The sequence below is a fragment of the Xyrauchen texanus genome, chromosome 42, assembly GCF_025860055.1.
Source record: "Xyrauchen texanus isolate HMW12.3.18 chromosome 42, RBS_HiC_50CHRs, whole genome shotgun sequence".
Classification (NCBI taxonomy): domain Eukaryota; kingdom Metazoa; phylum Chordata; class Actinopteri; order Cypriniformes; family Catostomidae; genus Xyrauchen; species Xyrauchen texanus.
The window spans coordinates 23,508,085-23,523,554 of record NC_068317.1 but is presented as its reverse complement, the minus strand read 5'-3'; the positions used below and the strand labels follow the sequence as shown (position 1 = coordinate 23,523,554).

The following is a 15,470-nucleotide window of genomic DNA, read 5'->3' as shown; positions in this document are numbered from 1 at the left end:
TCTGCAGAAGAAAGTTAAACACATCTGGAATGGCATGAGGGTGAATAAATGATGAGAGAATTTTCATTTGGGTGAACTATCGGGCGAGATATTGGGTGAACTATCCCTTTAAAGGTGCCACTTACCTGCATATTTTGTTTAAATGCACCTTTGCAAGGCATGTGCTTTGTGCCCATGACATGGTGCATATGACAGCATGCCAATTGTTAATGCTGCCAGTGTCATCGCAGAAGATGTTTGCACCAAATTTCTTGTGAACTCAGAGCCTGTGTCGCCATGTGACATTGAGCTGTAGCCCAATGGCAAGTCCCAATATGCTTCCTTCAAGAGTAAAGTGACTGCAGAACAATAGTTCAGAGAAGCAATCTACTTCTTTAACGACCATGACAGAACTATCAATTTATATGAACCACTTCAGAGATAGAAAGAGAAACCAGCAGTTTGTTCAAGCTGGTTTATGCTAGCAAGTCATGATTTAAAACAACAAGGAAGAGAATGGATGGACAGAGCCAGTTCAGAAGAAAACATGGTGTAAGAGCAAGAGATGGATATAGCAATGGACAAATTAGTAAGAAGTTGGTGAGAAGTGGGTCAAAAGCAAGGGACAAAGAAAAAAGAAAGTGCTAAGCTGAATAAAGAAGTATATAGTATTAACAAGAAATGTGGGCAATGTAGAAGTGCACATTTATGTCCATGCCACATCCTGAGGTGTAACCATTGTGTTTACTTGAAGTACTGTAGATGGTTTGTAGTTTTTCCATAATGCCATCTTTCTCTGAGGAACATGAATCCTTAGGCAAAAGTCATGCATTTTTAAAGATCTTTGGACTGTTGATGCACATCTCATGTTAATGTCTTGTAGAATTATAGTAAAGGAGTATCTGAGTGCACTTTTGTTCATCACCCAAATGGCTTCTTCTGTTGTAGAATGGTTGAGATTCCCTGAGATCTTGTAAGACTCAACAGTTGCTTTAGGAATTACCCTCCACCACCACCCTCCATATTTTCAGAGGTGCCCTAACTAAATTAGCTCTTGAACCATGTGCCCTATCCTTCAGTCTTTACTCTTCTACACTGAGCTATCCTTTCATAGTATGGCTGTTTTGTCTCTTTGCTATAGGCTCAAAAAGGATGTCCTGCCATTCTAAATTATGCCATGTTGGGCCTTTTAATGTCTAGATGTGGAATCTTTGGGAAAGTTTGTCTCACTGTGTCTTAGTGTTTTTTCACAACTTGCTCCAGTTCACACAGCGATTGTGAATCACACTTTCAGGGAGGCGATTCACACAGTGCTTTTAGAGTGAGTCTTGTTGACATTGCTGTGTGATGAGGTAAAATGCAGGGGAATCACTACCATTACTTAATTATTTACGACAGCATTTATAAAGGAACAGTTGTTACTCCCATGTTGTTTCCAACCCAGATAATTTGCTCTCTTTCATGGAACACAAAAGGTGAATGTTTGAAGCATATCCTGGCCTCTCTTTTTCATATAAGAGATATTTCACACTCTAAAATGACAAAAAAAAAGCACCATAAATTTGTGTATATGGCTCATTCACTATTTCCAAGTTTTTAAAGCCGTATGATAACTTTGTGTGAGCAACATACTAAAATATAAGTGGAAATTAACTGATCACCCCCTCTTCCAAATCTCTGAAATTATCTGCAGAAGCTGTATGTCTCTTGACAAGTTGACATTGACTTTGACATGGAACCATATTTGATTTGAAAGCTGTGTAGGGTAACGGTTGGGTAGATCTTAGAACTTGATAGATCCAGACATTAAATGAAAAAAGTGTCCATTATATTCTTTAAAATTCACCTGTTCCTCTTTGGCTGCAGGGCAGCTTGCATCCTCAGTCACAGATCAATAAATCAATTAGCTTAGTGTTAGCATTTTCCTTCAGTCAGTGATACTGTTGCTAACAGATGCATGGCAAGACAAGTTTAGCTCATTAATGTTGAAGCTCGCAGGAAGTTTCTGCACAGAGGAGAATTGCCAGAGGACTCGGATCATAAATTTGTGCTCAGCCTGGGTGTGCAGATCCAAGTTATACTGCTCAATAAACAGACCAAGGATGCTAGAATTTGTATTTATTTCTTCTCTATCCTTCATTGTGCCTTCCTTCTCTCAGGCATTTTTGGTCTCTCACTCCATCCATTCTGGTGTCACCTCTGATTTTAATTTGTCCATTGATGTGTTGATGCTCAGAGATTGTTTTGCTCGCAGATTTCCACTGTGATTCCACTTTGGAGAATGGCACGTATTGACCGATGACGTGGTCTAGACATTTTTTCTCATTCCATTTTCTCCTTATATATATCCTTCCATTTCTCACTTAATACATTTCCATCTCTGCCTAAATTTTTCTCTTTCTCTGCATGTCTCCTTCTGGCTCTCTTTTTTTCTATCTTTATGCTTGTCTCTATGCGTCCGTTTTGTTCTGACATCCAGACTTATTTGGGGCAATAGCAACCTGCCTGTAAGTATGAAATTAAACCACTTCTAAATGTGCACAAACATCAATAGGGGCCACTCCACTGTGCAGCACTGATTTCAAGGCACAAGATGCATGAGGTTTTGTAGCTTGCTTAACAGCAGGTTATTAGCTCAGTGGTTGGTTTCTTTGGTCAGATAAACAGCCCACTATAAACATCCTTACTGACCTTCTCTATGTAATTACTATGTAATTAAAGCTGTGGCCTCTAACAGGGGTATGTTGCCGGATGGTAGTGTAGTGGTGAAGACTCACTGTTGGTAATCAGAAGGTGCTAGTTCAAGCAGAAGCCCTTCTTCGAAAGACATATTAGCAAACCTGAAGAAGCAAAATGATTCACAGAGACTGCTTCTGGTTGTTTAAGTTCCAACTGGTTAAAAAGTGAAGGGCTGTCAATGAGACACGTGTGAATTCTCAGGACACACATTTCTCTAATTCTGTTATTAGCCTACATTGTATTAAAGTTGTGTGGTTTTAAATACTGATTCAATTGTATTCACATGACAGTCCTGGTCCAATCCAATTTATATTCATATAAACTCTCGAAAGCTGACATGTTGTGTCTTCTGCTTTACAGACATTCCAGGGATCCTCTCTGCTATCCAAGACCAAGAAAAAGAATAAAGGTGATTACTTATCTTTCATACTGTCATGTTTGGTAATATTGTCTTTATGCGATAAAAGATGCCTAGATGTTAAAACAACATAACTCTTAAAATGAATTTTGTACCTTTATATAGATTTATTAAAAGTGGAAAGACCAGCAAAGTTGCAACACTGTTATGAAAGTACAGTGCATTTCCTACATAATGTACATCAGAGAGTAACTCAGATTTTCATGCAGTTACAATGAAATTTACAGTCTAATGATAGTTCAGTATACTCCCTTAATAGCCATCTAAGTATATTATAGGATCATTTCCCATTTCAAATCAGTGTGAGACTGTGTGTTCATTCACTCATTTGCATTTAAAAGAGTTCTAATCAAGCAATAAGCCATGAGAGGTTGTGCATTGCAAGAACTTTACCTCAAGTAAGGGGTGTTTTTAGGCATGATGCAAAGTTGAGGTTCTTTAAGGTTGCCAAGCTATTTTGCAACTTGTCGCATTGGATTCAGCTGATGTGTGGTCACAGATGTGCATTTATTGTCTATTCTGCATTGACTTTAGACATGGCTTGTCCAATGAAAATCAGAGTTGGAACTATCCATTTTATAAGGGATAATCTACAGTCAAGTCAGCTGGTCAATGGTGCAAAATACAGTATTCTGAAGAGGTTTATTTTGTGATAATGACTGTTATTGTACATTATGCTTTTCATTACACAGCTTATTACCAATTCGATTTATTTATAAGGTATTTATTTGAACTGAAATAATGTTATCATGTCAGGAGGCTGTAGTGTGAAGACATACTACTAGCACATCTATGTTGGAAATAGGTTTCCCAAAATATTGAACAGCTAATAACCAATCAGAATCAACTATTTCAGAGCTTCATGTAATTACATTTTTTAACAAATAACATTCAGTTATTTGACATCCAGCAGCCCCACTGTCATCCATCAGTAAGAGAAGGATCTCCTGTAAGGACTTGGGCCGTGGAGACTGTGAGGGCTGGCTATGGAAGAAGAAGGATGCAAAGAGCTATTTCTCCCAGAAATGGAAGAAGTACTGGTTTGTTCTAAAGGGTGCCTGCTTATACTGGTACATGAATGAAGAGGTAAGTGAGCAAGTGTGTGTTTGGCCAATAAAGTTGTCTTTGTTGTTTCTTGTATCCACCAGCACAGCAGAAACTGCATTGCTCTAGAGATGTGACTTTAATTGGTGCCAGCTTTACCCTCTTTTGTGGGAACAAGATTAATGCTGGTATACCCCAAAAAAACTGTTCTGTGCACAGCGTTGCTCTAATGAAGATAAGAAACTCCTCCAAACACTCCCTTCTCTCTTGTTCTCGTTCACTCTCGTTCTCCATCGCTTTTGATTAATTACCCTCCATGTATTTTTTTTATCACAGTCTGGGCTTTGCATCCGGTTGCTGTTCTGGGGGTTCATAGGAAGAAGGGGGAGGAAGTATTCTTCTCAGCCTGGTTTTGGTCCATTGAGACACCTGCAGCATATTCTGGCTGCAGTATAATTGATCTTCTACTGGTTCTGTAAACAGGCAGGCTTACAGAGAGCCGCAACTATTTATGCTTTTATTTTATTTATTCAAAGTTCCTGTCAGAGGGCTTTAGTGGAGCTGCTACAATTTAATGCAAGAAGAATAATGGAACAGAGAAAGCGAGGGGGAAAAAAGAGCAGGGAAGGAGAGAATGAGGTGTAACTACTAATGAGAACAATGACATTACAGTTGTGTGTAAGTGGGTTAAAGTGTTGTAACATGCTTATTCTTTCTCTCTTTATCTGTCTTTTTCTTTTCATCACCTTTTAGGATGAAAAGGCTGAAGGATTTGTTAGCCTCCCAGAGTTCAAGATCGACAGAGCTAGTGAATGCCGTAAAAAGTAGTGAGTTCCTTTGAAAACTATATTTTAAATGCGTTTGTGCTCAAGAGTGCTGGTTTGTAACTTCGTATGCTATAACAGTGTCCCCAATATGTATTTGAACATTGAAGCCACACATAAAATTTATGAATTTTGAAACTGTTGCCAAGGTAATTTTTAGTGGATGTATGAAGTCAGTTCCACTCAATTTCACACAGGTGTCCTCACAATGTCATCACAGTTACTATAGACATGTTCCATTAAAGTTTAACAACCAGAATGTGTCCTGATATGTTTTTAACGTAATTTTGAAAGGTACATATATTATTTTGTAATTGAAGTCTAACAAGCGTCTTTTGTGAAATGTTTTACGTAAAAAGTAAAAAATAAATAAATAAACTTGGTTTGATAGTTGGCGATCTAACATGATTGTAGTTATACATTTTGTGTGGCTCAAGTGTCCAAATTTTTTGGGGCTACTGTAAGTGTGAAATCGAAGAAAAAATGATTGTGTTTTCTCTCTTCCCAGTGCATTTAAAGCATGCCATCCTAAAATCAAGAGCTTCTACTTTGCCGCGGACAGCGTGGATGATATGAACAGATGGTTAAGTCGTCTTAACATGGCAGCCGCGGGCTACGCAGAAAGAGAGAGGATCCGTCAAGAACAGGGTGTGTAGGGTGGAACATCATTTAGTGGGAGGGGCAAACAAAGTATTTGCATACACTTTGTCACTTAATGTTTATTTGCTGATCAGATTGCTATCCAATCATGAAAAGACCATGTGTAAATGCCCTCCAAGACGGATTCGAGATGGATATAATTCTGATCACTCGAACCACCCCTGTCAGTCAAATTTACTCCGCCAAAACAGCGCTACGTCAGTATTGGGAAAATGTGAAACATAACAGCTGTTACCGAATATTTGTATAGGACTCGCATTCAATAATAACAAAGTAAGAAATGGATACATGTTGTTGGAAAGACAGTTATTTTTCATTGTTTATTTATCTATTGCAAATTGCTGAAGAATTGACAATAAGTGCAGCTAATGTACATGGACATATCTTAACTATGACAAGCCCCGAAGGATAAAATACATAGAGCAGCACACACAGATACTCGCGCGGGGTAATGTCACTTGAAATCAAAAAAGAAATCGCATCTTTTAATTCGCTGGCAAACACAAGCCAATCACGGAAGTGAACTCTGTTTTATTTACATCTAGTGTGGGAACTGAAGATCGGATTTGTATCCGCTTGGCAGAGACGCATTGATGTAGCCCCATATTTACACTTGGTCATTTCATTCGTTTTTACTGATCGGATTGCTCTCCGATTGAAAAAGCACGTTCCATTCCACTTCCACTTGGCCGCATCAATGTGTCTCCGCCAAACAGATATGAATGTGTTCTTCAAATCCCGCACTCTATGCAAATAACAGTACATTTGAAAGATGTGATTTTTTGATTCCAACTGACTTTGAACAGTTTGCGTGTGTTTTTGTTTATGCACACAATGTGTATTTCCCCACTTGGGGCTTCTCGTAGGAAAGATGTGTCATGAGTGTCAGCTGTGCTCATTGCCAGTGTTTAGTTTCAGTTTCTTCAGCTATCTGCATCAATTAAATGAAGGAAAATTTTTTCCTGTTTTTCCTACATTGTGCATCCTTGTCTTAATTTGTTGTTATTTATTACACGATGGGAGCCTTATGCAAATACTCTGTAGCAGCTGTTATATTGCTCATTTTCCCTACGCTGACATAGCGCTGTTTGGGTGGAGTAAAGTTTACATATGTGTCTTGAACAGCCAGATGCAGCTACACTTGCCAGATTAGTCTGGAATGCATCTCAAACCACCTCCTGAAGTGGTTTGAGTGATGGGATTTCAATCCTTTTCATTTCAGAGGTCATTTACACCTGATCTTTTCATGATCGGAAAGCTATCCGATCTGTGAAAATGCATGAAGTGGCCAAGTGAATATACCCCTAAATGGAATGTGCTTATTCAATCGGAGAGCAATCCTATCTGTAAAACCTATGGAGAGGCCAAGTGCAAATACCCCCAAAATTTCAGAGAGGGCATGGCCCAATTTCACATACTTACTACGATAAGTAAAACGTACTTATTAAAAATTAAAAACACTTTATACTTCGCTGGCGATAGGAAAAGTACTGTACATACCTTTTGAATTTGTGAATAGACAGCATCCCAGCATTTGTCATTAAATTGCTGTAAAATTGTGCCTTAATACCTTAGCATCTACCTTAATTCAGTATCTTAAACATAGTCAATAATAATCATTTTTAGGTTCATGCATTTTAAAACTGCACATTTTTCTACAACTGACAGAAATAGTCACAAACTCCTTCCCTTCTACTGTGCAAGTATTTGTGGGCAGTATTAGCTGAAAAATTATGCATGCATATACACCTACAAAATCCTCCAGATGTATCATACCACCTTATGCATACTATTTCCAACAATGGTATTAGGATTTTGGATGCACAAATTCAAATCTTTTTTTACTGACTAAATGTGTATTGAATTGTTATGCATGTTCAGATAAACTGTTTGTGTGTGTGTGTGTGTGTGTGTGTGTGTGTGTGTGTGTGTGTGTGGGCCCACCCAACACAAATGCTCAGTTTCCATGCTCAAACATGTTTGAGTCCCCTTGGGAAGTTGGGATATGTCTTTGAATAACTCACAGATGGAAGAAACTAAGGAAATAAGTGAGATTTGTAGGATGTTTTTTAATCTAAGGAGAGAATTGGTTTGTTGTTCTGGGGTTCAACCCAATTCTTTTCCTCCTACTCCATCTCTTCCTCTTCCTTATAAGATCTTTTCAGAGCATCAGGCACTCTCTCATAACAACCAATGAGAATAAACACATTTCTATTGACATGGTTCACAAATTCATAGACAAACCTCATTACCACTCAGACACCCACAGAGACAAATTAAGGCCCCTGGGGAGAGATGGGGACAGAGATAATGTCTGATTCACTAGATTTGTTTTTAATTGACAATGAGTGTGAACACTGACAGAGCACAATGCCACCAGTTGCGCAAGCTTACGCTCACCTCCACAACCGTTCTTGGTCAATCACTTAATGTCTTCAATGTCTGGACCCAATTCAGTGTCATTACTTACATTCACACTGTCTGCCAGCATGTGTGTTAGGTGACTATTTTAGTTGCAAGAATTTTGGCTTGTATGTAAACACTCCAAATGAACTCGGGCCATCTCAGATGTCTGCTGCAGCAGACCACTCTCAAAACGGTGACCAGTGACAGAACCCCAAGTGTGTATGCAGTAGTGTCTGCATATGTGTGTCCACTGTTCTTTTGGACAAGATCCATACATTATACTTCCCCATGCATGTCCTCTTGGGGAAACCTGTATGTGTCTGTGTGCCTCACATTAACTCAAGAGGCTTTAATTTAATTATTGTTTACTTTATGGAAATGTTTCACAACAAGATAATGACTCCATGCATGTCTCTCTCTCTCTCTCTCTCTCTCTCTCTCTCTCTCTCTCTCTCTCTCTCTCTCTCTCTCTCTCTTTTAGCAGATTACTGGAGTGAAAGTGATCATGAAGACAATGAGACGCCCTCTACACCCAAGCAAGACAGCCCCCCGCCCCCTTATGACACGTACCCACAACCACCATTAGTGAGTCAGCTCGCTAACCACCACCTCAACACACTCACAAACACACACATGAACGGCACTGTCATTGTGTAATATTACAAAATAGTGCTGCTTTATAATGCCTGATATTTGACATTGGTAAAAGAGCCGTCCCCCAGACCTGGCCTTACTGTTTCACTTAGTGTGTCTGCATGTGTGTGAATGAGTCAGACTACCCTTTTCTGGTACGGAGGCCACTGTAGAGATGCTGCCAGATTGAGTCCTCCACCTCATGTCTGTATCTGTATCTCTTGATTTTTGTGAGTCACTATTCTGTTCACTCTGTATTCTCAAAAGACAGTATCTTTCAGTGTCTATGTTTCTGCTATGTTTCTCTCTGGGGGGTGGCGAGTCTAAATCTGATCATACCTGTCAAGAACATCTCTGGGTCTTAATTTAACCTAAATTTACAACACTAAACTTACAAATTATGTTTTGCATAAAGAAGAGGAAGCCTAGGACAATTCACATTGTTACATTATTATCATGCCAAATAAGCAACACCCTCCAACCCACCCCCAAACAAATTCTCATTACTCTATTGCCAAAAAGAAATAATGGTCCTCAGTCACGAAAGACAAGCATAACAAATGTTTGTAAAATGATTCCAATGTGAATTGTTGCATTGAATTCAATATAACAATAAACAAAACAATGGATTTATGAAATCTTTACACAGAATTTTGTTCTGCTCATGTCTTATGGATAAGGCTCCATTTTTCCCTCCCCTTTTCTTCCGAATTTGGCATGCCCAATTCCCAATGCACTCTAAGTCCTTGTAGTGGCAGAGGACGAATCTCAGTTGCCTCCGTGTCTAAGACAGTTAATCTGTGCATCTTATCACGTGCCTTGAGCATGTTACTGTGGAGACCTAGCGCATGTGGAGGCATCCACGCTCAACTTGCCACACAGAGAGCGAGAACCACATTATAGCAACCGGGCCAATTGGTTGCTTAGGAAGCCTGACTGCAGTCACTCAGCACACCCTGAATTCAAACTTACGACTCCAGGTGTGGTAGTCAGCATCTTTACTTGCTGAGATACCCAGGCCCCCTATTATTATTTATTTTTTAAAGTTGCAATATGTAAGATTCAGAAACCCTTGTTATTAATGACACCTGTGGCCTGCAGCCAGCTACCTGTTGCTCGTGCACCCACTCCATGGGGATGCGAGCGAGCATCGGCCAAAACAGTGACGTAACGTACAAAGAGGCTGAACGTGATTCACCGGCATCATGCTGAGAGTTGAGGTTGCATAATTAAAATTACACAGTTATGATTGTTTTAATACAAACTTTGAGACTAAACTAAAACTAACATAGCATACTGATACACACAAACAGCTACATACTACAGAACTATACCAGACAGTTTACTGTTGTACTGCACTGTTATGTTGCACTATTATATGTTTTGTTTGTCGTATGTTGTTCTGTGAATAAGAAACCAGCATATTTGCATACATTTATCCTGTATACCTGCATTATAGTTTAAAGAGAAGATTGTTTAAATTATTTGAAAGTTACGAAGCAAGGTAGCTTGTAATTTGTCAGCGTTAGCAGGCAAGATCCTGAAATGCATTTAACATGCATTGCAGTTATGTAAGCTTACCTGTCCAATAAGAAGAATGCCAATTCTGGGTTGGTTTTGATCCACAAAACCAAAAGAAGGTTCCTCCAGGAATCAAATGCCCTGCTGATTCAGTAGATAATGTTTTTTTTTTTCTTTGGCTTACTCGGTTTGTGTAGGAGTCGGTGTTGTGCTGGGAGCCGTACATTTGCTGGATTCCATCTCTAAGATAACATTACCTAGTGTTGCTGATTTTTGTTGCTGTTGAATAGCGGAAGAGAAGCTACTGTCTGAGGCAAGGCTCTCGGGACCGCACATAAACGTCACATCCTTTGGATTTTCTCAGCAAAAGCGACCTGCTCCCTTCGCATGAAAATCAGTCTACAGGCTTTAATAGGAAGTCTGGGAAGTGCTCATTTTTTTAACTGCGTTACAAGCCGTTCACACATTGGCAAAAAAAAGGTGAATATTACATGTAAATGTATATACACTCACCTAAAGGATTATTAGGAACACCATACTAATGCTGTGTTTGACCCCCTTTCGCCTTCAGAACTGCCTTAATTCTACGTGGCATTGATTCAACAAGGTGCTGAAAGCATTCTTTAAAAATGTTGGCCCATATTGATAGGATAGCATCTTGCAGTTGATGGAGATTTGTGGGATGCACATCCAGGGCACGAAGCTCCCGTTCCACCACATCCCAAAGATGCTCTATTGGGTTGAGATCTGGTGACTGTGGGGGCCATTTTAGTACAGTGAACTCATTGTCATGTTCAAGAAACCAATTTGAAATGATTCAAGCGTTGTTACATGGTGCATTATCTTGCTGGAAGTAGCCATCAGAGGATGGGTACATGGTGGCCATAAAGGGATGGACATGGTCAGAAACAATGCTCAGGTAGGCTGTGGCATTTAAACAATGCCCAATTGGCACTAAGGGGCCTAAAGTGTGCCAAGAAAACATCCCCCACACCATTACACCACCACCACCAGCCTGCACAGTGGTAACAAGGCATGATGGATCCATGTTCTCATTCTGTTTACGCCAAATTCTGACTCTACCATCTGAAAGTCTCAACAGAAATCGAGACTCATCAGACCAGGCAACATTTTTCCAGTCTTCAACTGTCCAATTTTGGTGAGCTCTTGCAAATTGTAGCCTCTTTTTCCTATTTGTAGTGGAGATGAGTGGTACCCGGTGGGGTCTTCTGCTGTTGTAGCCCATCCGCCTCAAGGTTGTGCGTGTCGTGGCATCACAAATGCTTTGCTGCGTACCTCGGTTGTAACGAGTGGTTATTTCAGGCAAAGTTGCTCTTCTATCAGCTTGAATCAGTCGGCCCATTCTCCTCTGACCTCTAGCATCAACAAGGCATTTTCGCCCACAGGACTGCCGCATACTGGATGTTTTTCCCTTTTCACACCATTCTTTGTAAACCCTAGAAATGGTTGTGCGTGAAATTCCCAGTAACTGAGCAGATTGTGAAATACTCAGACCGGCCCGCCTGGCACCAACAACCATGCCACGCTCAAAATTTCTTAAATCACATTTCGTCACAAGTTTCCAAGTAAATGTCTGACATAAAGTCATTATGTTGCGCTCTTCTAAATAGGAAGTTGGAAATTCTGACTTTCCATATAAAAAAGAAAGCAAAGTGAGGAAAAACAGCAGGCATGAATTCTTAAAGTGTTCACACCCCTGCTGAGATGAAAGTAGCTCAGTCTTATATAGCATGTCTTCCTTGTATTCCCGTGTGTGTCTCTCTCCCTTTAGAAGCTGGTGTCTGTGCATTCCTGAATGTGTTTGGATTAATTTGAGTGTGTCTGTGTGTGGGCAGTCATTCGTTAGCAGTGACCCTGTTTTGTATGTGTTTTTAGGTGAAGTCCTGAAAGGCAGGTCAGCCAGGGGACACACACACTGTTGCAAAGCCTTTATTTAAAAACAAAGAGACGTGTATTAAACTATTTTCTTTAGTAATTTTTTCATTTACACATGCCCCAAACCCCCCACACCCCACTTCTCCTCCACTTATGCAAATCAATTAATTCAAAGCGAATTAGGGGAGATTGAAATTCCTAGTCGGATGGCAATTGTTTCTCAGGGTGACGTCTGTAAAAGTAAATGTTCATGGCTCCTCTGTGATAAAACTCATGCATTTGGATGACATTAAATAACGGGGGACAAGCAAGACTTTTTGTAGATTATTTGATTGCAGTTGCGCTTGTTATATGGAAAATTCATCAATCCACAAACTGTGTCCTCTGTATTTGCATTTAAATATACTTGGAATTACACTAAAGTGAAAATAGAAATTTTGAACCGTGCTGCAAAGTGCTGCAGACATTTACAGTGCAGGCAAGAAAAATGTATTGCGAAGAGCAATTCAAAGAATCAAGAAACCGTAGGGACAAGACTGTTTATCAACGCAAGCCAAATAAATCTGTCAATGAGGGTACGCATATTTAGTCACCCTCATCGCCTCCGTTGCTCTCTCCTAAGCACAGAGGAGCTACGGTAAAAAAAAAAAACATTTTATTACATTGCTGCCATAATAATGGAACATTTCAAAAGTTTACATGATCTGGCTCTTGTTTTTCTTTCCCTACTACTTAAGAGTTCCCACTCACTGTGGTTGAGCAGTGACGTCAATTTATTATTGTGAATTTCTTCAAAACTTTCTGTTACGCAATCCTCCAACTTTCACAACTGACCATTACCGCCAGAGCTGTTACCACGTGTACCGTAAACGTACGGCACTTAGCAGTGGATTTCCAAAATGGCTTTTGTATTATAAACTCAGATGTGGATTCAGACAGTAATTAAGTTACCATACGACCTTGGTGTTTGTCAAAAAACATTAGGTCATTTGGCCGGGAATTGTCTCGTGGCAGGTGGAGAAAAACAGACATTTCAGGTTCGGATGGCAATAAAATCACTGACTACCCTCTGTAAATGCTGGAATTACCCTACGTCCCCATGTAAAATAATTGCCATCCGAATAGGGCTATTGTTAACCTGAAGACCTCCAGAGTTGTCTGCTTGTTTTTCACAAGATTGCAGAGAAGGAACCCATTAAAAAAGGTTTAAAAAATCGGACTGTTACTCTGTCTGTCTTTTTTTCTTTCCTTTGTTTATTTTTTTCCATTCTTTCTTTCCTTCAGTCTTTCCTCTCCTTGCTTCCTTCCTTCCGCGGGTCTTAAAATCTTAAATCACCCGTCCTCAAATCTCGCAGTTTAGAGATGTAGTTTGATTGAGATGACAATAGATAAGTTGGGGAAATGGGGAATTGTTAGTTCCAGCCAAAATGGATGAAAATAAGATAATTTTTGGAAAGTTAGTTAAAAAGTAATGGAGCTCTATTGAAAATTGCATTTTTAAACTTTGAAGTGTTGCTAAAAATATGACTCTTTATGTGCTCCCTAGATATTTACAGTTAGAGAACCTTCTTTAGTTGGTCTTTAAAAGGTTTTAAAGTCTTAAATTTAGCTTCATAAATCATGCAGAATCTCCCATCCATCCAATTTTTAGATGTTGCCAATTCTGTGAAAGCAGAAAAAAGCACCCATATTTAGAGCTCAGTTTCACACAAAATGTCCCGCACACTTTCAGTTTCTCGCTACACTCCTCTGTCCCATATACCTCAATTTTTCTATATTTGGGACTTTTCACAGAAACTGGAGCTCTAACTCTTCATTATTCACCTGCCTGTCTCAGTAAGGACAGAGGGTATTCACGGGCCTGGTCTATTCATTGAGTTGGTTCTTTAGCACACTTTGTTCTTGCTTTTTGGCTTGAAAGCGAGACATAGAGAATGATAGAGATGTTATGTAAAAATGGCATGAATTGCAATCTACAACATTTTAGACACAAGAGATTCTCCTGGGTGGACCTTCACTGAGCTATTGTTCACTCACTACTTTTATTTGTCCTTTTTTATTTCTCTCTCACATAGAACCAAGTAAGCTGTGCCAGTCCATACCTGGAACCGAAGCACGGCCGCCTCTCATCCACTGAAACCTCACAGTCTCGGTCTTCTCATGAGGAATACCGCTCTGAACCACAAGGGGGCAGCAGCAGCGGAGGGGGCTCTCCTGCTCGGAAGTCCGCAAGCCAGCGGCGCTCGTGGCAGGACCTAATTGAGACCCCCCTGACCAGCTCGGGCCTCCACTATCTACAGACCTTGCCCCTAGAGGATGCCGTTTTCTGTGAGCCAGGGGCGGGTCTGTCTCCAGAATACCGCCGCCAGTCAACTCTGCCTGCCCAGCGCACATTGATGCAGGACCATTACGGTCTCTTCCCCATGGCTGAGGGGGAGCGGCTCCGAGACCCTTCTACCGTGGTCTGTAAACCCCGCAGCTTCACCCTGCCACGGGACAGCGGCCTGCATGCCCTTCTTACTCCCTCCGCTAGCATGGCAGATCAGCGTGACCCCAGCCGCAGGGAACTCAGCCGCAGTCACTGCATCAATAATGGTGGGTCCACAGTGCTTATTTTATATATTCAGACATAAATTTGTAATACCTTGGTAGTGACAATGTAATAACATTGTAATTACATATGTTTTATGCTCTAGGCTATACCCAACCACTAACCAAGTTCCCAAACCTATTTAACATCTAAACCAATTCAACACTTGAGGGCATTTTCACACCTGGCTCTTTTGTAGCATTTGTTTCAGAACCTGGTGTGTTTTCTCTCTTAGTTCCATTTGTTTACGCATACATGAACAATGCAATCACACTCAGATCTGCACTAAAACAAATGGTCCAATACCTCGCTTATGAGAATTAACCAACAAATGAACTATATCCCTATAAAAACCATGAACATACCTGATGGCTCTTTGGAGAAGACATCTGTAGGTCAGCGCATCACAGTAATTCCTAATCGAAATGTGGATATAGCCTTTTTCAACTATATTAAATATAATTACATGTTTAAAATATGAGTTGTGTATAATTCCTGAGGTAATTTTTAGTACGATCGCTTCTCTCTTTCGGATAGTAGCAGAATAAAGGTAGGATGGCATGATATAAAACATTTTTGCGTGGCTTTACTCTTTTGTGTGTGTGTGTGTGTGTGTGTGTGTGTGTGCACGCAAGTGAGAGCGCTTGGTAACCGTGAGTATAGGCAGTTTTTAATGCATAAATAATGCAACAACAGCAAATAACAGATAGAAATAACCACAACCTAAATTTCGTTTTCATCCGAGTGGTGGATAATATAT

At 40.1% G+C, this 15,470-nt stretch overlaps 1 protein-coding gene across 7 annotated transcripts in view; it reads left to right on the top strand.

The window, feature by feature from the left end:
- The window catches only part of LOC127634705 (connector enhancer of kinase suppressor of ras 2-like), a 95,756-nt gene that overhangs the window by 71,733 nt on the left and 8,553 nt on the right, over positions 1-15,470 (top strand). For 2 of the 7 annotated variants that reach the window (XM_052114355.1, XM_052114353.1), the window contains exons 14-19: positions 3,079-3,127; positions 4,050-4,222; positions 4,934-5,007; positions 5,513-5,652; positions 8,555-8,655; positions 14,196-14,715. In XM_052114355.1, coding sequence (XP_051970315.1) covers positions 3,079-3,127; positions 4,050-4,222; positions 4,934-5,007; positions 5,513-5,652; positions 8,555-8,655; positions 14,196-14,715 — 1,057 coding nt within the window. Of the gene's footprint in view, positions 1-3,078; positions 3,128-4,046; positions 4,223-4,933; positions 5,008-5,512; positions 5,653-8,551; positions 8,656-14,195; positions 14,716-15,470 lie in introns of all 7 variants that reach the window. The other 5 variants (XM_052114356.1, XM_052114352.1, XM_052114354.1 and 2 more) reach the window with 3 other exon arrangements.